The following is a 23608-nucleotide window of genomic DNA, read 5'->3' on the forward strand; positions in this document are numbered from 1 at the left end:
CCCTCTACTCGTTTTGTTGCTGTTGTCTTTTTTGCAATGAATTAATTTTCTATATAATAAAATATATCTAAAGAAGTCTGAAACATTAATTTTATTGCCTTTCTACTTACTTGTTCCCACTGTACAGACAGATAGTTGGTGGATTCAAATTGGGTTCCAGTTTGCACACTTGCTCTGAGATAGCCATACCAATGCCCGATACATTAGGATTAATTTGACCTTTTGCTAACGGTGAATATGACGTATAATGAGTTTCGCTTTACTCCAAACACTTTCAAAAAATTACTTACCTCCCAGACAGAGGCCTTGACGATTGGCTAGCAACACACCCACTGTCTCCGGCTGTGACACACTGTGTAGAAATGAATATAGTAAAATCAAAACAATTATTTTAAACATATTTAAATCGCACTTACAATTCATTAAGTGCTTTCTCCAATTGCTGCTCCATGTTTTATTAGAGCTACTATATAGTTTTTATAAAATTTATGTCCTGAGAAAATCGTAAACAAATTGAAGATTTCCAAACAGCTGTTTCAATTTGCAAATGTCATCTCGTACTAGTTAGAGAACAAAAAGATTTATCGGTAATAATCGGTTTATCGATAAGCAGTAATCATCGATAAGAAATATCATAAATGTGCCGTTATATAGCTTTGTAGACTATATTAACGGTGTTTTATTAAAAATTCCAATATACTGCTAGGTTTCATTGCGGCGATGCGATCCCTATTTGGAAATATGGATCCAATGGCCTACATATTGCGTCTACCGACAATTAGCAGGTGTCCTGTCCGCCTGGGCGTCCACCAGTATATACCTAAGTATGTGCACAAGGTGAGGTTAGGTTAAGCTGGTAGGGAATAAGCCACGCATTGACCAGTTTTGGGCCTTTGCGAAGGCACATGGGGTTCAATTCCTAGGTCCGAGGCAAGAAGTCATCCTTTAGGATCGGAACCGCCGATTCGAACCATTAAAGCATATAACTGCCGCTCTCATGGCAGTTGGGTAACCGGAACGGACCCGGATTTTTTATGCAGCCAAGCACCGTCAACTCGGTACCATGTTCAAACCCCAAAGGAATGGTTTACATCGAACCACTATAACTGATCAAGCAAAATGAAGTCCTGTTATGTTAGTAAGAGCTTCTTAAAACTTGTTAAATCCCCATTTTAGCCTAACTAATAAGAAATACAACTTAATTTCATAACCTAAATATTTATTTATGAATATATGTATCTGTATTTTAAACCCTTGCAATCAATGCATACATATGTATATTATATTTTTGTATATGTTTGGCCAACAAAAAATCATTTTTTAAAGTTATAAATCAGATATATATATAAAATTATGTAGTAATATAAGATTGGAATTACAATATACTGTTAGTTTACAGACTATTAACAAGAAATACCGAGATTATACCATTTGAATGTTTACATTTTTCAATGGCAAAGATAGCCAGCTTATTTATTCCTCAACGCAACAACGCAACGAACATGTAAATGTTTGAGACAGTGAAAACAAACAGTATAGTACAGTAGTAAAATGGTACGAATTCATGTAATATGATCATCAGTAACTACGGTTACACGCAGTTTACAATTCTTAATGTGGAAAGTGTAAGTGATATAATATATACGGCTAACTCTTAAACAATTTCATATTTTTCAACAAAAAGCATCGTTTCGGTAGAATATTTTACTGCGCTATCGTCATCAACAAGAAGCACGTCCGTGGCGCTTAGAGCAGCATATGGCGTTTTCGATACAAAGTTAACCTAAAAACAAATGCATTATTGGTGTGGGTGTCGTTAAAACTAACTCGTCTGGTAATATAATATACCTGTAGTGGAAAGAAATCGCCTGAAATAGATGAATTGCAGCTGAACTCCATCGAGCCAGATGTATTGTTTCTGTCGATAATGGGTATATTCCACTGGAGTACATGCTTTCGTGCATCATAATTGTATGTACCATCATATTCAGCGACAGACGGCTGCACATTCATGCTGTTTATAAAAATATTAAACTTAATACATAAATAAGTATATAATTAAAACATCACTTACGGCAATGGTATGGAGATGGTTACATCTTGTAATTCTAAATGTTGCGCTTCTAATTCGTACTCGATGTTTACATCACAACCCCCCTCACCGTTTTCAGACGGCCAGCAATTAACTGTAATTAATTAAGATATATATTTACACGTACACAATATGAGCACATACGAAAAACAATATTTACTTGTCAACGGTATGGCAGCTTCATCCTGTGTAATAAAACGCCATTTCAATACACCGACATCTGTGTTTAATGGGAATGGTTTAGCTGGGTTTTTCAGCCCGATTAATGAGCGCGTCTTAAACAGCTCCTTATCCACATTAGGATGTGTTTGTAACTGTATGCCATGGGTATCATTATTACGTAATTGCACCTTAATACGTCCGAAATTTTCATCCGAAATACGGAGTGTGAGTAAACCTGACAGCTCGAACTGTTGCAAGCCACCATCTCGACCCAAACGCACAGTAAGCTTATCTTCCATCTTAAGGTGTACGCTATATACATGAAAAACAAAAAATATGTATATTATTAAAGAATAAAAAGAAAGAAAATATTATAAAAAGTTACCTTTCAGTGTGCACATCCGAAGCAATTTTAGTCTTGGCGACAGCCGCGCTGCTTTGGCTATTTACAGGTGTCAAAGCGGAAATCTTCTCACCCTCGCTCTTTAGTTGATCAACGAAACTGTCTACATCTTTCGTTTTGCCACCCAATTTCAAAGCGTTACGTGCAACTGGTTTCCTATTAAACAATTAAATATTTTTAAAAACAAATTATTATTATTYTTTTAATACTGCGACTTACTGTGCCTTGGTTACGGCTGGTTTCAAATCGGACTCAATTGATGGTGCACTGCTTATCGAATTGGAACTTATGCCAAAAGCATCCATGCCACTGCTGCTACTTCCATGACCACCTCGTCCGATTAGCGAAGAACTAACACCGCGTTTTGCCGCCTCCAAGCGTTGACGCTGCAACTCTTTAGCTTTTTCACGCATTTTTTGATGTGCCTCACGTTCTTGCGTTTGCCGAACTGCTTGATAAACCTTCTCTTCGTGTGAATCCATTTCAATAAATGTTTTGATCTGCTTCAAATTAACGCTCTCGCGATAACCAAGTGCGACAATTTCATCAAAAGCAAATATCAAATTGAAGGCATTCTCAAGAATTTCCTTTTCATCCAAACTGTGGCAATACTCAGGAATCTGTTACGAATTGTTTATATTAAAATTAAGCATGATAACGACATGAAGAGAGAACCTACCACTTTGGAGAATAAGCGCAGTGTCTCCAGATCTTCCAAAATATTACTTGCTTTTGTTGTGATCAACAACATATAAAGCTTTTCCATTGGCTGATACACATAACGCACTGACTCTGTTTCCACGTATGTATGTTGCTTGCCTGATGTCATAAGCTTTGGAAAAGCAGCAAGCAAGCCCTCAATTCGCGCTTTAGTCATCTCGACAAACTGTCGTGATATAATCACTGTTTATAGAAAATAGGACTTTAAGTTATTGGCAGATATATAGTATACAATGTAACTATTTTATAAAGGTAGATGTATGTATGTGGATGCGTACCTTTGCCATTTTTTGTACACACTGCCGCAGCTATCAAAACCTGCAAATATGACAAACGGAAAAATGTATTTTTAATGTATATCACAAACTAATGGTGTAATTACTTTACACTTACCATTTTGTTAAATTTGTTTAAACGATTTAGAACACTTTAATAGAGTCACAACAATAATTAAGACAATTTTTTACAAGATTTTGTCGAAATTCTCTCCCTCAGTAGCTGACGTGTTAGATTAATGTACAATGAGAATGTCAAATTTTCAACGATTAGTAGGGATCGATACTTTGTTACCGATAACAAACAAAAACCAATTTCAATACTTAAAAGACAAAAACTATTATTTTCAAAATTAATTCAAAGCTAAAGTTGTGCTAAACCTAATGGATTTTCCAATAGTTACGTCTGCATTATCTTTATTTTAAGTTTTCCCACAAAATTTTAAAAGAATTGTAAAATCAAATTATTCATTCTAAAATAACCGGTTCTCTTTCGATTGCAAATGTTAAATGATAGCCAAATAAGGGATAAACCTCCAATTGCCAATTTAACAACTACTAATTATACAACACTGTTTTCTCTTGACAGTTGTAAATTTGATTTGGCGCAATTGCAAAAAGAAAGAAAACAATTCGCACGAAAATTTTAGCAATTCCTATTTAAAGAAAAATATTTTCTTCACTCATGAGTTTTGACGATACAATAAATGCATATTTCGTTACTACCGGAACTGTGGAAGAGCGCAGCTCCTCAAAATGTGCTGATTTGGAAACGGCATTTTCCCATCTTCGCGAGCATATAGCTGAAGAAAACATAAGGCATATAAATGCCAGCGATGGGTTTCCACTTATTGCTTCAGGGCAACTTACAAAGAAGGATGTGTTCATTTTCGACCAGTTTGAAGGCGATTTTTTCAAGCAACTTCAATTAACGAAATCACTTATAATAGGACCGCGATGTCTTATAACTTGCCTGATAAGCTCGCAACCAGTGCCCCTTGGCCCTAGTCCAATTTATACAACGGCAATGCGTGATTTACACATTTGTGCTACAGGTATACCGGCAGATCAAAAGGAACGTGTGCGCACATACATTCAATGGATGGGTGGTTATTATTTTCAAAATCTAAGTCGTCCAGTTACACATCTTATATCAAATACAATTAAGTCCACAAAATACGAACATGCCACATTAAACGGCATACCAGTGATGCATGTTGACTGGGTGCAACGAGTTTGGGAACGAAGTTCGGTTGACAATGTGGCCGCAACTGACGAAGAATTTGACAAGTATAAGTTACCGATATTCTTTGGTACAAACATCACTTGCACGGGATTGGAAACTGATAAGAAAAATGAGGTAAATATCGAAAGTAATATTTTTCTGTTGACTAGATAATAAATGGACGAAAAATTGCAGATAATGCGCCTTGTAAATGAGAATGGTGGCACTTATCATTCTGCATTTCGCTCAGCACTTGTTGATATAGTTATAACCGAGCGGGGAAACACCAATTCGGATAAGTATAAAGCCGCTGTGCGTTACAAAAAGGACATACTGTGCCCAGAGTGGATATTTGATAGTGCAGAAAAGGGTTTTGCCTTACCTACAAAAGGCTATCAAGTGAAGTCCTTAAAGGTTTCAACGCCAATCAAAGGCGATCGTACTATCGCAGATTTCACACAACTCTCTGACACATCGCGAATAAGCGTTATGGGTGGCTCAGGTCGTAGCGGGCGAAGTGAACTTACAACCGTTAATGACACAGTTAGTAGTGGCATTAACGAAACAGCAATACAACAAAAAGATGGCACATTTGTTGCACCAATACCCCGCGCCAGTACGTCTAAGGACTTACAAAGAGAAATACACCGAAAACAAGTTGCTACTGATCATTATCGTTTTGTCTATGAAGAAATTTGTCCCAAACAGGCAAAGAAGGCGGGCAATTTTTTGGATGGTTGTTGCATTTATTTGAGTGGCTTTCGGCTGGAAGAAAGAGAAAAATTAAATAGAATTTTGAATGTAGGCGGTGCGACGCGTTACGATGTAGTGAATGAGAAAATTACTCACATTATTGTAGGCCAACTAGATGACGCCGAACTGCGAGCCTGGAAGCGCGATGGATACTTAACAAGTAAGAAACACCATTCACATATATAAAAGGACCTGTTTAGGCAATTTTAGTAACTAAAATTTTATGTTTTATACACTTTTAAAATAATTTTCTATTTTAACATTAAAGCCGTTAATATCGTTCGTCTCGATTGGTTGCTTCAAAGCATTAAGTTGAAACAACCGGCCAGTGAAGTAGTTTATCGTATGTCACTACCCAATGCACGTGAGCCTGATGCGCCATCACCATCTAGCAAAAAGACGCTCCGTTCTATGAATCATAGCTTTAAGCAGCCAGAGAAGCCGAAAAAGAAACTGTTTGAATCGGACGACAAATCAGAGCCCACATCTCCCAAAGATTCGCCATTCGTGGAAGAAGAGCAACAGCTGATCGCGCAGTACTCACAGGAAAATGAACCGGCTGCTCCAGTGCCGACTCCAATTGCTGAAGTTACAACAAGCAATCCGCTAGCAGATCACACCTTGTCTGGACCGGCGGCTTCATCAACTTTAAAACCGGTGGTGGGTAAGTTGCCGCCACCAGCAGCGCCTACAACGGTAGAGAATGAGAACTTGGCAAAGATGACTAGTGAAATCGACTTTGAGAATTTGGATTTCTTTGACGGCATGTCGCTTTACATCGATCGCGAACACTTTCCAGAAGAGTTCTACACGCAAATGCTAAGCGAATGTGAAGCTGCACATGGCGATATAGTGCCGGCAAATTTCGTCGATGTTGTTGACTATGCAATTGTATCGTTTGAGCGTACATTAAATGCAAAAAAGTTGCCGGTCACAGCGCGGCATATCGTAACGGATTTGTATGTGGTAAGCAACACTTACTTATATAAACAACATAATTGATATTAAAATATATGCAAATTATTTGTGGTTTCTTATAGGAAAATTGCATGAAACAGAACAAACTTGTGCCCATCGAATATTTCCATCGTCCTGTTCCGCATACTGCCAGCGCGCAGCCACTTGAAGGCATGACCATTGTTATTTCTATATATACAGCTTTGGAATATGACTTCATTGACTCCGTCGCGCAATTATTGGGTGCCTCTGTCAATCGCATACTGGCTAAAAAAGAGCGTCCACTTCTGATTTGTCCACGCGCCGAAGGTTCCAAATATGAGGGTGCTATCAAATGGGGTTATCCGGTGGTAACCTCTGCATGGTTGGTGCAATGCGCAGTCGAGGGCAAAAAATTACCATTCCAACAGTACTTAGTTGGCAATAGCCCATCAGATTTTCCAATATCACCCACTTTGCGCGAGAAAAATCTACCCAACCCACTAGCGCGTCCACCCACCACTCCAATCGTGGAACCAATGGAGACGCAAGAAAATGCAGAAAACGACGTAAGTATTCATAACGCATTCGTTTTTTTTTTTTTAATATTTTCAATTTATTTTTCTTTTTAATTTACTAGCACACACACAGTGTGGCCGCAGCAACTGATTTCACGCCACTGCGCAACAAACGCGTAACCGAATTGGCAGGATCCTTTTCGCGCAGCAATCGCACGTCACTCTCCAATATACCAACAAATAACACGCCCGTTACTACGCCAGACTCACCACATACACCCACAAACGCATATGGTCGTTCCTCCTGCAATTTCGAGTATCTGGAAGGTGTAGTGGCCGAACTGGATAACGAAGATGCACGCGAATGTCTTCGTGAACTAATCGAAGAGATGCGTAACAATCAAACACCCGAATTGGAACGCATACGTCGGCAAGCTTGCACACCCATCAATCGTAAATTGCCCACGCCGAAAGGTATACCCGATTTTTGCACAACGCCCGAGTTTCAAAAGCGTATGGCCGACGCCTTTGAGCGTCGTTGGCGTTTACCAACTAAAAAGCTAAAGGTTGACACACCCATCGATGAGCTGCGACGACGTGTGCTGCGCTCCACGTGTGAGACTTTGGGCATACCATATAATGATATGGACGACACACCCACTACCAGCGCCAAGGCGGCTAAGAAAGCTATGGCTGCCACAGCGGAAATGTCAGCATTAGCGCCACCAATGACAAATACGCCACGAAGGTCGCCACACGACACACTGAATGCTTTACAGCCAACAGCAAAAGGTATAGTGCCACGTGCAATCTTCGCCACAAGCATGGACCATAGTATGAACACGAGCGATCGTCGCACCACACGCATTTCGGATGCGGACGCTTTCGTACCAAGCACACAAACCCCTACCAGAGGCGGTAGCTTGGGCGGCGAGCCGTCGCGTATGGTACAGCAGGCAAGCTTTGGCAAAACAACTTTGGATTTTGATAAAATCAGTTTCGAAAACACCGAAGCAGACACTTTGGCAAACGTTGCGGCAGTAAACGATAAACGCGAACAAAGCGGCGCTCGCACCACATCTACACTGGCCGCCTCATCTCCAGAACTGCAAAAGATCACCGAGTATTTGAAAAATTGTGAAACACGCAGGCAGAGTCTGAAGCAGGCGCGACGCACTGGTGGCTCGAACAATGCAACCGGCAGTGGCGCCTCTGACGGCACTGATACTGGCACGGACGACATGGACATGGATGTGCCGCCTTGTGGCGCAGCTGAGACGGAAGCACAAAATTACGTTCAACCCTTCGAATCGGAACAATTCGGTTTGGGCACTGAGAATATGGTCGGTTGGCGTGATCCAGTCGAATTTGGTAAGGAGCGTCGCTCCAAAGCATCGCCCAGCATGCAACACAAAGGCACACCGCGCTTCAGCATTTCATGCGTGGACGAAGACGTGCGCAATGACGTAATCAACAAGATACATAAGCTCGGCGGAACGGTAAGCTTCATTTCACAAACTTCTAGATCACTTTATATATGTTTAATATCCCCCCTTTAGGTGTCTGAAAACCTCGTCAATTTCGATCCGCAATGTACGCATTTCATTTGCGAACGTCCGAATCGTGGTGAAAAAATGCTCGGTTGTGTGTCATCGGGCAAATGGGTGCTCAGTCTCAAGTATATTGAAGAGTGTTACGCCAAGGATGTTTTTGTTGATGAAGAGCTCTACGAATGGGGCAATACCAGAGCATTAAATTTGCCACAATTAACGGCTGATGAGCAGCTTTTGGCTTCAGCGGTGTACCGTTGGCGTAAGAAGCTCAACGATGCCACAACAGTCGATGGCAAAAAGCTTGGCGCTTTCAGCGGCTTTCGTGTCATACTACATATAGCCGAACGCAATTCGGAGGCCGTGAAGAATGTCTTACGTGCCGGCTATGGCGAGGTGTTGACCGTGCAGTCGCCGTTTAGCGCTTGCATTGCGTCGAGAAATGCCACGCATTGCTTCGTGGACGTGAAGAAAGCGCCGATAACGCGCGCTGATTATGATTATCTGCGTACGCTGGGTGTGCAGATCTACTCACAGATGTACATTAACTCTTATCTAATGTATGGCGAGGATGTAGATGCAGCTAAATACGAAATAAAAATATTATAGACTGAATAGAGAGAATTTTTGAAATGAAAGTGGCACACAAATTATGTGTAAAAATGTGACTCTGTGTTTTCAATGTAATATTTCGTTTGAAATTGTTGAAATTTGTTCTTTGAAATTCAATAAATAATGAATTACTTACCTAATTATTAAAAAATCACTTTTAATCACACTTATATAATAAAATCCAAATTTTACCGGCAGGAAGCAAATCCCTTGCTCGATTCCACAAAAAAATGGCTTATGTTGTTAAAAGCCAGGCCGAAATATCCTTATGTAGCATACACGATTCTTTGCATATGTTTCTGCCTTCCACTCGGCTCGGCTGAGATTTTGGGTGTGATTTTTGATTGTCCCCTTGTAAAGAGACTCAACGTACTGTTTTCAAATTTTAAAGTCATCTTATGGGAAGTTCTTTTTTTTTCTGTAAGAGCCATAACACTTTCTCCCCTGAAGTCCACAGCCAAGAGATGGCATAAAACTCATATAAACGTTGTTGGTAATTTACAAGGCTGTTGGCCGACCAGTCATAAATTAGGCAGCACCGGTTGATCGGCTGTATTTGTTGGGACGCACTCGAAGAAGCTTCAGTTCACACTTCTTAAACTTCTTTTTTCTAGACTGCATTCGTAAAAATCATTATGGGAGCCATTCGCTTGAAGCGGAGCCTTCAGCGCCTAGCAGCATCAAGAAATCATTTATCATTTCTTGATCATCATTTATGAATGAAATCATTTATCATTTCTTGATGACGTCGAAAACATTACGCACTTTGTAGATCAAACTGCTTACCCTACAAACTGAACGACATTCCCGATGTAGTCATTAAAACCTTCACTGACTCGCTCTCAGCGAATACCGCCCTTGGTGTCAAGGCACCGAAACAGAAAAGTTCTCGAGTTGCCTCGATCTATTGTAACCCCTCCGTGACTTCGTTTTGGATACTACCACTTATCTGGAATCGACGTCGACAAACAAAATATATGTTCTGGTTGTAGCGATAAAATTCTACAAGATTGGAAGTTTTGGCCGGATAGAAATCCGGGTCCGTTCCGCTTACGTAAACCCGAATGTCGTGGTTAAATTACTTGATGTGAATTAACTTTCACCTCGCTACGCGAACAATGTCTGGATAAACGTTTTAACAACAACCACATAGTGGATTTAATGGAGTATTGAAATGAGGTATAACTTGGTCTTGCCCATAATTAATGAAATCACAGCCGAAAGTATTTATATACCCCGAAGTTAAATTGCCATGCTAGTTGTTACATCCAAAATGAAACGTTGGAGACCTTCTATAAAAAAGATCATCCTGACGAACCAAGTCGATTTAGCCATGTCCGTTTGTCAGTATATTCGTGAACTTGTACTAGTTTTTGAGATATCGATCTGAAATTTTGCATACGTCCTTTTCTCACCAAGAAGTTGTGTTTTTGCCGAAATGGTCGATATCAGACTACTATCGCATATAGCTGCCTTACAACCCGAACGATCTCAATGAAGTGGTTGTATGGAAAACTTTTTCGTTTGACGCGATATCTTCAAGAAATTTGTCGCGAATTATTAGCTAAAGCAATGGTGCAATCTCCGAATAAATGGTTCAGATCGAGTCACTATAGCATAGAGCTAGCATACAAACTGAATGATCGGAATCAAGTGCCTGTATGGAAAACTTTTTCGTTTGACGAGATATCTTCATGAAATTTGGCACGGATTATCAGATGAAATCACTATAGTCTATGGCTCCCATAAGAACGGAACTGACTGTATTCTGGTTTCGGTGAAATAGAGTTAACGTTTTTTTTCTGTTCTGGTTAAAAATCGGCGTCCTTTCCAATTACCTGAACCCGGCTGTCATGGAAACGTATAGTTTTCAAAAATGCGTAAAGACTTGTTCAAAGACCTAAATTTAAATTCCAATAAAGAGTGTCGTCAATATTCAGTTACTTATGCTATTCGGTAGTAGTAGTAAGTTCACTACAAACTATCCACACATAGGTGTTTGTAGTTTCAAAAGAGTAGAGAGTAGCAAACGAATATACCATATACATATGTATGTATCTCTTTTATTTATATCTTTGAATATTGTACTACTTTCATATGTTATATTAAGTTCATGATTATGTAATTAAGAAAATATGTAATTAAAATGCTCAACTCTATATATGTATGTRTGTGTGTGAAGTACATTTACTGTCACCCTGTATTTGCTATTCATGTTTTGTTCACATCACTATAAAGAGTATACTAATGAATGCCGTTAGTTTGTAATACATATGGTGTATAGGTAAAGTATACTATGTATATATTTATATTTGCTTAATAAATATCAAAAAATAGTTCATATTATATATGTATGTATATATGTTCTTGTTTTTAGTATGTTTTATGTACGTAGGTATATAATAAGCCTTTATTTATGCTGTTTTTTCTTGAATTAATTATAACAAAATAGATACAATAATTACAACTTAAGCTATTCACTTATGCATATCGCCAGAGGTATGTTTGCAGATTTCAAAAACCAAACTACACATACACTTTCACGCTTTCATTAAACGAATACAACGCAAGAGATAAACGTAAAACATGCAAGTTTACAGATTTATGGTACATTTCGATATAAGGTTGTGTACTTAATTCCAATCAAACATTTATAAACTAATTGCCTTTATATAGTACATAAACAACAGAAGAAAAAACTTAACAGTTCAACAATTACCAACTCGATACATATACATATGTATGTATGTATATTACATTAATATTGCTTTAAGGATTCTCTTGATTTCGACCAGTCGACTAATTGAGACAACACATTCACAATATAAATAATAATCAATTTGGAATAGAGCTTATAGTTAAAAACAAAAAATTACAATATTTTCAACAAATTTATAACAGAAACCTTGTTTAGCTTATATGGATAGAATTCGCTCAATCCAAGTAGTCCATTGTTTTGATAAATTTCACCACGGAGCAGAAGAGCGTCCAATGGAATTGTTCCTCGCCTTCCAACTTCTCGCCAATAAAGCAAGTAATATATTCGACTGTTGACAGCAAGAAGGGTGGATTTGTCTGCGTACAGAAATGAGATAAATTTAATATTCTATTTTTACTGTTTGTTGTTAACAAAATACTCACCATGATCACGACGTAGATTAAGACGGGCAAAATGTCATCAGCAGCGGGCACACGACCGCTCGACATGTGTAACAAACTCATAATACTCGAAATGCACCTGCAATTTGAGAGAATTTTTTTTTTTCAATATTTAATCCCCATTTTGGCATTAAAAATTCAAATATTTCGGATTAAAAATTGAAAATTTTCTAAAAATAATTTTTTAATTAAAAATTAGCATACTAATAAAAAAAATTTTTTTTTTAAATTAAAAGCTGGAATAAAAAGTTAGGTTAGCGTGCTATCCGTTGTAAAGTCATAGAAAAAAAAAACTCCTGGGTTCGACCTTAATTTCCATGCCCCACAGTTCGGTGGGATGTCTGAAGCAGATGTTTATGCCTTGACCTCACAAACTCGAGACAGTCAAGAAAGTCAAGAAGAAAACACTTTCTTCTCCCATTCAGATTCTGGAGATGGCGTCTGATAATATTCTCAACCTTACAGCATGGTCGCCAATAAGGCAATGGACTGTTAAAAGCCCCGCAACAAGGGGAGGGCTAGTCTTACTGAGGGCAAAGAAATCAATACATCTCTTGCTAGCGAACTTGGGCCAAAAGGCTTTTGCGACAGCGCATGTACCGACGGTGGCCCAGCGCTGGCTAAGATTCTGCGAAGCCCAACTATCTTGTGGTAGAGCACAAGAGGATACGGGGGCATCGACCGTTCCCAAACTACCGATAGCGGTTCTAGGGTACCTTTCCTTGTTCATCAGCTTTACATTTTCCTGCGATTCCGCATATCAGTCTTATCACAAATACACTTGGAGCTATTGACAGCGAAGTTAGGCCCTCCCTTAATGAGTTCCAGGCTAGTATCGCGGTTCCGCTATCTAAGTGAATGGTCACTTCTCTGAAGAAGGCTGCACTTCGGCGCAGTTAATCTACTGCTACTTTAATGGCTGCAAACTCGGCTTGGAAGACATTGCAATAGTCAGGAAGTCTGAAGCCGGAGTAGATAGTGAGCTCCTGACAATAAACCGCTTCACCAACCTTCCATCCAACCTTTGACTCATCCGTAAAGATGCCCACTGCCTCACGCGAAAATATTATGTGTCGGTTTTACGTAACCACAACGAAGCTGAAATTTCTGCCGAAGAATTGACAACTCCAAACTCAGAGAAAGTTTCCTGCAGCTCTAACGACAATAACTACAACCTCATGGTTGCAACAACATTGTAAGTAATAAGTTAAGCAGTAACTGGAGAGGACACCACCACCACAACAACAAAAACAATAACGATCACGACGTAGTTTGCTTTTTGGTTACATAATGTTGCTGTTGTTGCTGCGAACGTTTTTTAATAAAAATATAAGGCTCGAACTATAAAAACCTCGCTTACCTAATAACACATTGCAATTTTTCTCGCGGTGTTTTATACGCCGATATATAGGAGAGCTGTTGCTGGGAAAAGGACCAAGGTGCCTCGGAAAGATATGCTTGTGGAATGCAAAGTGCCGGATGTGAAGGGCTAATCACACGCTGCAGCTTACTGATATGCTCCGAAAGTACGCTACAAACGAGTAGAAAACGGTTAAAATAAAATGTTTGCAGATGCAGTGCTTCGTGCACTTACGTGTCTCGCGACAAATCGGCATCTTCATTGGGGAACATCACCTGCTGGTATAGACGTGTTAGCAGTATACGTTCGATGGATAGACGCGCCTCCTGTGCCTGCCACTCTGGCATGCCATGCAATATGGCGCCCGGTGTTAGCAGCTCCTCCATGAGCCCCTCAACGAATTCCTCAATTAAGTCGATTTTATCATCCGAGACTGTGAGGCGTGCAAATTCCACTTGGAACTCAGCCAACTTCGCTTGACGTTTCTCAAAGAATAGACGCACACAAACCGCCATTAGGTAACGATTGCATGTGGCACTTTCGCTGCGCAAGCGGGTCTCGAACTGTTCGATATTCTCCATCATTAACAGTTGATTTTGACGATATCGCATTAAATACTGTAAGTAGTTTTGACGCTTCTGTATGTCCTGCTGCAATTCTTCGAGTAATTGGTTGTGCTGGCTGCGTTCGAGTGTGGAAATGCAACGAATGGCTTCGGAAACGTAGGAAATTTGTTGGAAATTTTGCAGATTCAACGCTTGCGCCAATTGGATTTGCAGATATGTGAGCAAAGGTGAGGCGTTAGTGTACTGAAGTACGAAAAAAAAGTTTATGAAAGAGAATGCCACTGATAGCTTAAATATATTTACAGTAGTATGGCGAAAATCGCCGGTGTGTAAATCAGTCTTTGACAGCACGGTACGTATCTTCTTCTTGATCACATTAAAAGCAAGCGTTTTATCATGCAGCAAAGTATTTGGTGATCTGTGAGATTTGGAGAAAAACAGTTCATTAGAAAAGAAAAACAAAAAACGGTTTCAAATTACTCACTTCGCTTCGACATCTGAAAGCTTGCGTTCATTCCCAGATGCTCCACCCACAGCGCTCGCCAAACAGTTGCCCATTGAGTCGGAGTTGGTCGCTTCGCTCGAGCTGCTAACTTTGCGGCGGTACTTCGCCAAAATATCCTCGTTAATATCGCAATAACTGGACGCCATGCCGCCAGTGGCACCAACATTGTCCGCAACAGCTGCAGACGTGTTGCGCGCACCAGCCGAGCCACCAACGCCAATCATGTCGAACGACATTTCCGAGGTGTTGGCGCTGAACGAAACACTGCGACTGCTGGTTGTGTGTGCGGCATACTCACCATTCACGCTGCCAGCATCCACACTTTCAACGCCGTTATGCAGATGCGTCGAATGGCGTGAGTGTGATTTGTTGCCACGTCTGTGCTTGAAAATGCCTTGCTTCAGCTTGTTGAATATACCGGAATTGTTATTGGCACTAGTGGAGATATGTGCACCTACATTAGGGTGTAGTACACGCGCTTTGCGGTGCGAGGGTAAATGGCGCGTATTGGCGCCGGCACTATTGGAGGTGCCTGCGGCACCATCATTATGGCTATTCGTATTCTTGTCGGCCGACGCGTCGAAACTGATGCTTTTCGGTATGGCGCCAGTGGATTTGGTCGGTTTCTGGCAGCTACTCATGCTGCCGCCAGCAATACTTAAGCTCGAAGTCGCAGCACTGGCGGTGGCGATGCCGGACGTGTTGTTCGAGAGTGCGGTGCGCGCAGTGGAAATCGTGACGTTTTCGCTCGTACCGTTATCGGTGTCATTCAGCTGTAATTTCTCGGTTTTCGCGCAGAGCAACATAATCTGTTGTTGTTGTTGACTCTTGGCGTCGTCAGTTTGTGACAAATTCGGTATCATTGTTAAACGTTTCGTGGAATTCACGACGTTGCTGATCATTAGTTCGTGATTTTCATAATTAAGGCTCTGATGGCGACGCAACATTGGCACCGTGGAGTCGGTGTGGTCGTTGCCCTTCATTGCCATTATACCGTTGCGTCGACCGTCGAAGCTGGCGTTGCGGGCCTCACTCGTTGTATGCCGATGTTCGACGTTTTCGTCGACGAACAAATCGATAAGCGGCGATTGCGTTGCAACAGCTGAAATGTCATGTGCGATTGCTCTTGCCGACATTGGTGGCTTTTCTTCCTCTCCGAAATCGCTAAAATCTATTAAATCTTTGTGACCGCTCGACCCGCTGTTGTTGTGTTGCTTCTTCTTCTTCACACCACCCTTGTGATGCGACTTTGTCGGCTTGCATGCAATCACATCCGCTGATCCAGCAGCATCTTCGAATGTGACACTCTGGTTTGAGATGCTGCTCTCGGCTGATGTTTGCCGACGCATGCGTGGCGCACCCAAAAAGGGTTCTTTGCAATCAGAATTGCCACTACTGCTTTTATAATCTTGTTGAAAGTTATTTTCGCCGCTATACTGATTGGTAGTGCGCACTGAGCTGCGCGCCAATGAGGAAAGACCGGCGTAGTGCGCTGTAGCATCCTGCTCGGCCTTAACGGCAGCTGCCGCCTCATCATACAAATTCGCCGCATCATAGAAAGCTGAATCATCTTGCGAGTGATCACTGCTACCACTACCATGGCTGCCATCAGCCACCACAGCGCCGCCATCTTCGCTACTTGTATTGGCAATAGCTGCTCGTGTCACCTTCCCAGCACCATTAAGCGCTGCACTGCTACCTGTTGGTGCATTGTAATTAGTGGTGGTCGCAGCACGGAATGTCCTTCCATTGCGTGCTGTATAGTACGGGGAATTCGGTATGCGTCGCGTATTCGCTGCAGATATTGCTGCAGCCAATTGATCTCGCTCCTGCTCCGAACGTGCGCCCGAATCCGTAATATCCGATTTGGCGGTAATGCTCAAATTATCATCCGTATCTACTTCGGCAAACTTTTCGGAATCACTGGCCAACACATCGGTGCTCCAATTAGACTCGGAACGTTGATCAGACACATCCAAGAAGACGGGACGCATGACGCCCGCACCAGTTAGCACATCAAAATTGTTATCTCCAGGTAGTACGACAGCTGATGGAATGAGCGGTGTAGAGAAATGACGATCACGTTCACGCTCACTGGCATCCACAGTTTCGGAATCGCTCGCCAGCACATCGGTGGACCAAGTATCGGATATGATCGAGACTGTTTCATCACCTTCGAATTTCTTAATTTCGAATTTACAAAACTTATCCTCAATATCGGAACGCGCTTTCGATATTAACTTCTGCATTTGTGGTGTTGGTAGCGCGTTATGCACCGATTCACCGTCGGTCACCTGTGATGAGGGTGTGTCGCGACCGCTTATATTGGGCGAACCTCGCCCAGAAACATTCGCCGACACCATGTCGGACAAGTTGTCATTTTGATCGTTCTCCTCTTCCAATTCAAGCGAACTGGTGACGGAGTGGTTTGACGGCGCCTCGCTAACTGCTTCCAGATTGTCTGAATTGCCGATCGACGCATCGTCGTGTGACAGTGAGAAACGTGTGGTTTTCGAATGCAACGGACGTAGAACATCGCTCATGTTGTCCATGCCATCGAAACCATTGGCCACGGAGGATGATTTGTCAATGGTGTTATCTAAATTAACACTGCCCGTATCGACGAGTAGTGCCGCACCGTTGGATATATCCTGGCCAATACAGTTCATCTTCAACACTTCCTCTTCGGTGAGCGGCTGTAATTTATGCTCGTCACCGTTATAAATACTGAAGACAAGTATTGGCTCATTTTCGAGAACATCATTCATATTTATAGCGCGTATGGGCGATGAACTATTCGAGCTGACGGATGCATTCGTAGATGCGCCGGCACTGCCATAATTACCGTTATGATTATCATGTGCGGGAGCTGTGGAATAGTCACGAACGAAAATTAATTTAAATTAATACAGAGAGGGTGCGTGTGCGACTAAATAACTAATAACTTTCAATACTAAAACTAGTCAGTGTTTTCTTAGCTTAGCCAACTATATTCTAACTAAGTGTTTAGAATAAAGATAAAAATTTCATTACGTCTGTAGAAGGTTATCCGCTTCTTTAGTACTGTAAATATTGTGATTAACAAGAACACAATTAACCTCACTTAAACGAAACGCAACCTACCTTGACCCAATCCCGCGTGACCACCACCATTTGTAAATCCATTAACATTGGCTGATGCTGCTGCGCCATCCACACCTGCATTACTATTTGTACTAAAGCTCATACTTTTGGCAATTTTGTTCTTTGTCACTTTACTTAGACCCATGAAACCTTGTTTGGAGCGCTCTTTGAGTCCACTTGCTTCGCCATTCACAGGCAATGTGCCGGCTACCTCCTCGCCATTCGACTGCAAACGCTGATTCAACTCTGTAGATTCCGGCAAATGCGCGAGTATTTTCTGTAGTTTCTGTCGCTCTTCTGGTGGCGGCTCGAAATCATCACTGGCCATGAGTATGCGATAGAATTGTATAAAATATGCGAGTTCACTTTGCGTACTCAGCAAATGGGAGCGATCAAAATCACTTTGTTGTGAGAGTATGGCCACCACGTCTTCACCGGATTGACTCATCAGCAATAGATCAATCAAATTTGAAACCATATTCGATTCGAATTTTGCATGAACCTGTGCGAATTTCGCATCCACATCATCGTGTTTGGCCAAGGCGAGCATTTGTATGATTTGTCCGATTTGTATGAGATTGAAGCGCACCTGCTCGGGTATAGGTGCATCGATGATGCCCATTATATCCGGACTGACTATGGCTGGGCAAATGAAATGTGTGAAAACCATATCAGTGATTATTTCATTGATGATTTTATCCGAGAAATGTGATTGCTTTAGTTGGTGGGACATGGTTTGTACCAGCCAGCGTAGGGTTGATGGAAAAAGTGACCAATTGAAAGTTAAACTGTCGATAAATGATTTAGCCATAACGTGCAGCTTTGTTAAGGTATCATTGTGGAACTTATTGATATTCTCTTGGTAGTTATTCGAGTCTTCAGCGCCAAATCTAGAATGTTAAAGCAAACTAGGATTAGTTTCAAGCAAAGTTCGGGATTTATAACTACGATTACATATTAATATTTGGAGGTAGGATTACTGTATACTGTAATCGAAACAAGAAAAAAAACCCTGACAAATATTTTTTTTTTATTGAAATCGATAGCGATAACGATTACAATAATTGTAATGTAAACATAATAGTAAATATATTACAGAAAATAAATTCAAACGCAATTCGAAATAGTCAGCTTACAAGTAATTAAATTGGTTCAAAAAATATTAATTATTCTTCGTATTTAAACTTACAACTAATTTTACCTTTTCAAGCGCTCTTTGGTGCTGAAATTCTCCACCACTTTGCTGGGATCCACATCCAGCACACTGTCAATATCACTTAATACGCCCATTATTGGCTCAAACAATGCTGCCGTTAAAAAGATTTTCGCCGAAAACATTGACTCATTCAAACGGTGATAGAGACGCGCAAAAGCCGACGAATTTGCACGTAGCAAATTACGCGGATTATCGCTAACCACAATTTGTATTTCAATTAGTTCTCTCAAAAGCTTCAAAATCATTTCCACATCCTTGGTATTGATGGCATTGCCATAGAGCCCCGCTGATATGGTGTGTATTACAAAGCCAAGGTGTTGTGGTGTTATCTCAGCAATGCGATCGCCGGTGGCCAGCGAAAGTGCAAGCAGATAAGGTGAACGATAGAGGTGATTGAACAGCTCTTCATAGGAAATGGCATGCTGCAATAAAAAAACGCAACAAAATTATTTTCTCCTTAACTAGCAACCAAATTAATGGGCTAAACAAATAATTAAGCCACTTAACTCACCTCATAGTCCAGCACTTTCTTCGCATCAATGTATTTAGCGTTTTCATAGTTCTTTGCACGCCGACAGCAAATACTGGGGCCCGCCTCTGGGCGAGACGTGATCAAATCATTAAGATTCTGCCTTTGTTGCGCGCATATATATGCCAACTGCAAATAAGTTATGCAAACATTAATTAATAATAGCAGATGTGCCAACAACAATTAATAAAATCAAGATTTTACCTTTGTTATGGCGGCCGAGTTCTCCGATAGTGATTCTGTGAATTGCGCAAAGGCGGCTTGTTCTTGTTGTATGAATAGTTGCTCTTGGCGCAAAGTACGCGCTAAATCCATAATCTCCAAGAGATTGTCCTCCGAATTCGGTTCCATTGTTATATTTTGTTGTTGTTTTCAGCAAGTTTGTATAAATATCCAGTCAATTTTAATTTTTCTTAGTCGCCGTACACTTCCATTACATTGATAGCTAAATTTGGCAGAATGGTTGATATTTTTAGTTTATTTGCACAATTCTGTTTACAATTAATCAAACTATTTAGGAATTTATGATTTTACTGTGCAAATAATGTGCTTAACTGAACTTGCAATTTGTTAAATTTGTCAGCTGTGACCAAGAAGAAAGCTTGCATAACGCCCACACAATTTTTTAAAATGAATGAAGAACACACACATAAGACCATACATAGTATGTATTTATAAACAAAGTGATAAAGCAGCATCTGTTATCTCTCGGATAGGCACAAAGTCACACGCGGACACCCCACAGGTTAAACGAATTTGATAATGTCATGTAGAGGGAAGTCGACCGCATTTTTTTGTTATTTGAATGGTTTATTGAAAAATTAAATATTATGTATGTGTGTCGGATGCGTCTTTGTCCAAAAATAAGGAAGTGAATACAATATATGTATGTAAATTAAATATTTATATTATATGTTAATATATGTACACATATATATTTTATGTGTACTTTATAAACAACGAAATGATTTTAATCTGATTTTCCAATTAATATAAGCACATATAAGAAATGTACCACAACAGCTGTTGAAGGTTTGGATTAAAATTCCGTTGAACGTTTAGGGGAGTGAGACAGAACACGTTCATATATTTATATAGGTTATAGAGTAAATAGGATTGGATATCTGCAAATACTAAAATAATAAGCCAAAAATTATTGTTGGTGTTGTAGCAGCATAACATTTGAAGCCAAGTAAGCATGCTTTGACAATATACTTAAATTTCGACTTCGTTTCGATTATTGAAAGCCGACTGCCATAAATATGTGTAAAGCAATAAATTATCTGCAAGTGTTTTGGTTTGAACACTAAAAATTAGAGGAATGCTGAAAACACTCGCTTCAATTGCTTACATTTGCTTTAGTGTAGTATGAGCGAGCATACAATTACTTACATACATATTTATAATTTTTACTCAAAATAAAAAGTGTAGTACTTGTTAAACAACTGTTACCGATGTCTGCAACAGTAACCTGTCTTGGCTTAGTTAAGAACTTTATGTTTGAAAACGTATTCACAAGGTAGTCAATAAGTGACGGCAAAACCCGATATTTATCGTTTTAATTTCAATATATACAAGCAAGTATATATTAAACTTCGTTTGTGTTAATATTTATATGTAACCATCACTTAGATATAAATCTGCGAGAGTTTCTTTTTGCTAACAATCTTGGAGCACAAAAAATTAAATTTGCGTCAATACATACAGATAACACCATATTCTTTAAGAAAAAGTAAGACTAGTTTACTAATAATAAGAATGTGAGTAATTACATGAACGACTCATTACTCAACAAATCATTTGTTTCACACCAATTCGTGACTTTGAATTATCGGCAATACGAACGAAAAAGTCAGATATCAATAAATATTTGCTAAACAAACTCAGTCATATGTATGTACTTAAGAATATACTTGAACATTCGTATTCGTATGGCAAACAATTATTTCAGTCGTAGGCCTTCAAACTTAGTTGTTACCTCAGTTTTAAAATTTTTATTAAAAGTTATCGATTCTACTCACATTTGGTATCCTGTAAACGAATTTGTTTAAAAGTAAAAATTATGAATACAGTAAATAACATAGCAAAATATTAGATATACATATGTACGTATGAATGTTTGACAAGTTGATAATTGCTGTTTGCTTAAGTGTTGAAGATATTTTCTCAACAGTTTTCACACTTGAGATGATTCATTTTACCTTATATAGATAACATCCTATTATTTTTGATCTGTTGAATGCCGAATAGAATTTTAATTCCGTTTAATTTCTAAACTTATGTACATTTAAACATACGTGGAAAATTTAAGCAATTGTCACTAATATATACATTAATCTATGTACTATATATAAATTTGTGCGAACACATATTTTCTCGTATTGTTTTTATGGGAAACTAAAAGTCAAATTAATTTACTTGTCGGCAAACAAATGTACATTTCACGGTTGGCTAACTTTGTGGTATTTTATAATTAGTAAAGAATGGAATTAGGTAGATGAATTATTACTTTACAGTTTTCTTTGACCTTTTGATTTATTTTGTTGAGAAATGTAAATAATGACAAATGGTTATAAAACTATGACCACTACACGAGGATTTTACACACATATATTTATGGGTCAATACCAGTAACCACTGAACCAATATGAATGAACAGGAATGCGGATGCAAGGCTATATTAGTAGTACTAACTATATTTGGGAACCTTTTGCTAGAGAAATAAAAACTTTTACTTACTAAATAAATTAAATCATTGTTTTGAATTACTAAAACATTAAATATCTTTAAATTATTAACTGGCATTAGATAATAATAAATTTGCTGCTTTAGCAGTTGTAGGCCAAATGATACCGAAGCTAAATATACATTTACATACAACAAACCAAATATTTACAAATACAACGTCATTATTTGTATACAAAGTGTAGATTTTTTCTATTTTCTTGCTAAACAATTGGATACCATAAATATATATGTTGGGAGATTAAAAACTAGTTTGGATTTCTTAAACGAACGCTGTGTGATTGTGCCGCAGTGTACATATTTGTAGAAATGTTTTACTATGACGACTTATGAATGAACTTATTAATATATACATGCATTGTTGTGGGAAATACATTAAAATATATTTCAATTATATGTATACATAAGTGACTTATATATATATGTTTTTGTATACATGTTGTTATGCATAAAAAGCTTTTGCAAGTTTTTAAACAAAACTTATGTATTACAGTGATAAACGAATTTATATATGTAGTTTTCTCAATAATTTTGAACACCAATTGCCAAAACAGGCATTTTTCACAATACGCAGCCACCACTTGCCATTGCACAACACTTTCACAAATTATTTGATATATTGAGCGTATATACACTTACATAATATATTTTTCGTTTATTTTATTTTAAGCAGAATGCATTTTCGAACGATTTGTAAATTAAAATTGCGATTTTTTAGGGAAAAAATAAATTTTGCAAAACCTCGACCAGACGAACTGATGTTTTTGACAGATAATAGCAATTATAGGAATTAAATTGTAGTAGGCAATAAACATTGGAACGTAATGATGTTGGAATGGCGCGTATATGAGGAACATAGGGTGGCTTCCAAAGTCAATATGTTCAAAATTAAAGAAGATATTCCGTACAATCATTTATGCTTATATATTTGGTTTGATCATAATTAATGAGCAAAATATTCACGAATTTATCGAATATATACATCTGTTCAAACAACTTTATGTGCTAATCTGAAGAACTCGTTGTTTTTTGCCAAAAATTAAATGATTTGATTTTTTATGTTTCATACCATTTTTTTCTTATCTAAGAGAATGTTACAGTATATCCTTCATACTTACCACCATTGAAATTAAAGAGTATACCGAAATATTATTAAATA

General features: G+C 39.1%; 4 protein-coding genes across 5 annotated transcripts in view; 1 reads left to right on the forward strand and 3 right to left on the reverse strand.

Annotated features, from left to right (window-relative positions):
* Positions 1-544, reverse strand: part of LOC108968032 — a 1352-nt gene extending 808 nt beyond the window's left edge. Inside the window, exons 1-3 of the mRNA XM_018931810.1 lie at positions 417-544; positions 291-352; positions 111-225 (exon numbers count right to left, since the gene is read on the reverse strand). Coding sequence (XP_018787355.1) covers positions 111-225; positions 291-352; positions 417-451 — 212 coding nt within the window. The 5' untranslated portion in view covers positions 452-544. The remainder of the gene's footprint in view (positions 1-110; positions 226-290; positions 353-416) is intronic.
* A 754-nt stretch (positions 545-1298) lies between these two features.
* LOC108975587 (coatomer subunit delta) lies at positions 1299-3888 on the reverse strand. Its single transcript, XM_018944563.1, has 9 exons — positions 3771-3888; positions 3656-3695; positions 3337-3560; positions 2877-3277; positions 2640-2813; positions 2253-2566; positions 2075-2186; positions 1849-2014; positions 1299-1783 (listed from the first exon to the last, which is right to left on the reverse strand). The coding sequence occupies exons 1-9, from the start codon at positions 3771-3773 to the stop codon at positions 1655-1657; spliced, it is 1563 nt and encodes a 520-aa protein (XP_018800108.1). The 5' UTR covers positions 3774-3888; the 3' UTR covers positions 1299-1654.
* Positions 3889-4247: 359 nt separating this feature from the next.
* LOC108976792 (DNA topoisomerase 2-binding protein 1-A) lies at positions 4248-9386 on the forward strand. The gene is made up of 6 exons (XM_018946167.1): positions 4248-5012; positions 5073-5790; positions 5899-6596; positions 6671-7135; positions 7207-8583; positions 8644-9386. Exons 1-6 carry the CDS (start codon positions 4338-4340, stop codon positions 9241-9243), a joined length of 4533 nt encoding a protein of 1510 aa, XP_018801712.1. The 5' UTR covers positions 4248-4337; the 3' UTR covers positions 9244-9386.
* Positions 9387-11312: 1926 nt separating this feature from the next.
* On the reverse strand, positions 11313-23208 carry LOC108974857 (receptor-mediated endocytosis protein 6 homolog). 2 transcript variants are annotated; one of them, XM_018942989.1, is made up of 11 exons: positions 23089-23208; positions 19909-20149; positions 19687-19833; positions 19161-19597; positions 17960-18849; positions 14816-17705; positions 14635-14749; positions 14000-14574; positions 13766-13936; positions 12388-12484; positions 12181-12321 (listed from the first exon to the last, which is right to left on the reverse strand). In XM_018942989.1, the coding sequence occupies exons 2-11, from the start codon at positions 20053-20055 to the stop codon at positions 12181-12183; spliced, it is 5610 nt and encodes a 1869-aa protein (XP_018798534.1). In that variant the 5' UTR covers positions 20056-20149; positions 23089-23208. The 2 variants fall into 2 exon arrangements, with proteins under 2 accessions (XP_018798617.1, XP_018798534.1); XM_018943072.1 differs by lacking the exon at positions 23089-23208 and having other exon boundaries at positions 11313-12321; positions 19909-20055.
* Positions 23209-23608: the final 400 nt, after the last annotated feature.

This window comes from Bactrocera latifrons, unplaced genomic scaffold (genome assembly GCF_001853355.1).
Source record: "Bactrocera latifrons isolate USDA-ARS-PBARC rearing strain unplaced genomic scaffold, ASM185335v1 scaffold_0, whole genome shotgun sequence".
Taxonomy (NCBI): domain Eukaryota; kingdom Metazoa; phylum Arthropoda; class Insecta; order Diptera; family Tephritidae; genus Bactrocera; species Bactrocera latifrons.

Excerpts from the sequence above, each read along its gene's own strand:
- LOC108975587 (XM_018944563.1), bottom strand. Across the intron at positions 2,567-2,639 it reads TCGGATGTGCACACTGAAAG|CGTACACCTTAAGATGGAAG; the intron begins GTAACTTTTTAT and ends TCATGTATATAG. Across the intron at positions 1,784-1,848 it reads GCGATTTCTTTCCACTACAG|GTTAACTTTGTATCGAAAAC; the intron begins GTATATTATATT and ends ATTTGTTTTTAG.
- LOC108976792 (XM_018946167.1), top strand. The coding sequence starts at position 4,338 with ATGAGTTTTGACGATACAATAAATGCATATTTCGTTACTACCGGAACT. Across the intron at positions 6,597-6,670 it reads TCGTAACGGATTTGTATGTG|GAAAATTGCATGAAACAGAA; the intron begins GTAAGCAACACT and ends GGTTTCTTATAG. Across the intron at positions 7,136-7,206 it reads AAGAAAATGCAGAAAACGAC|CACACACACAGTGTGGCCGC; the intron begins GTAAGTATTCAT and ends TTAATTTACTAG.
- LOC108974857 (XM_018943072.1), bottom strand. The coding sequence starts at position 20,055 with ATGGAACCGAATTCGGAGGACAATCTCTTGGAGATTATGGATTTAGCG. Across the intron at positions 19,598-19,686 it reads AGAAAGTGCTGGACTATGAG|CATGCCATTTCCTATGAAGA; the intron begins GTGAGTTAAGTG and ends TTTTTATTGCAG. Across the intron at positions 18,850-19,160 it reads ACCAAAGAGCGCTTGAAAAG|ATTTGGCGCTGAAGACTCGA; the intron begins GTAAAATTAGTT and ends TTAACATTCTAG.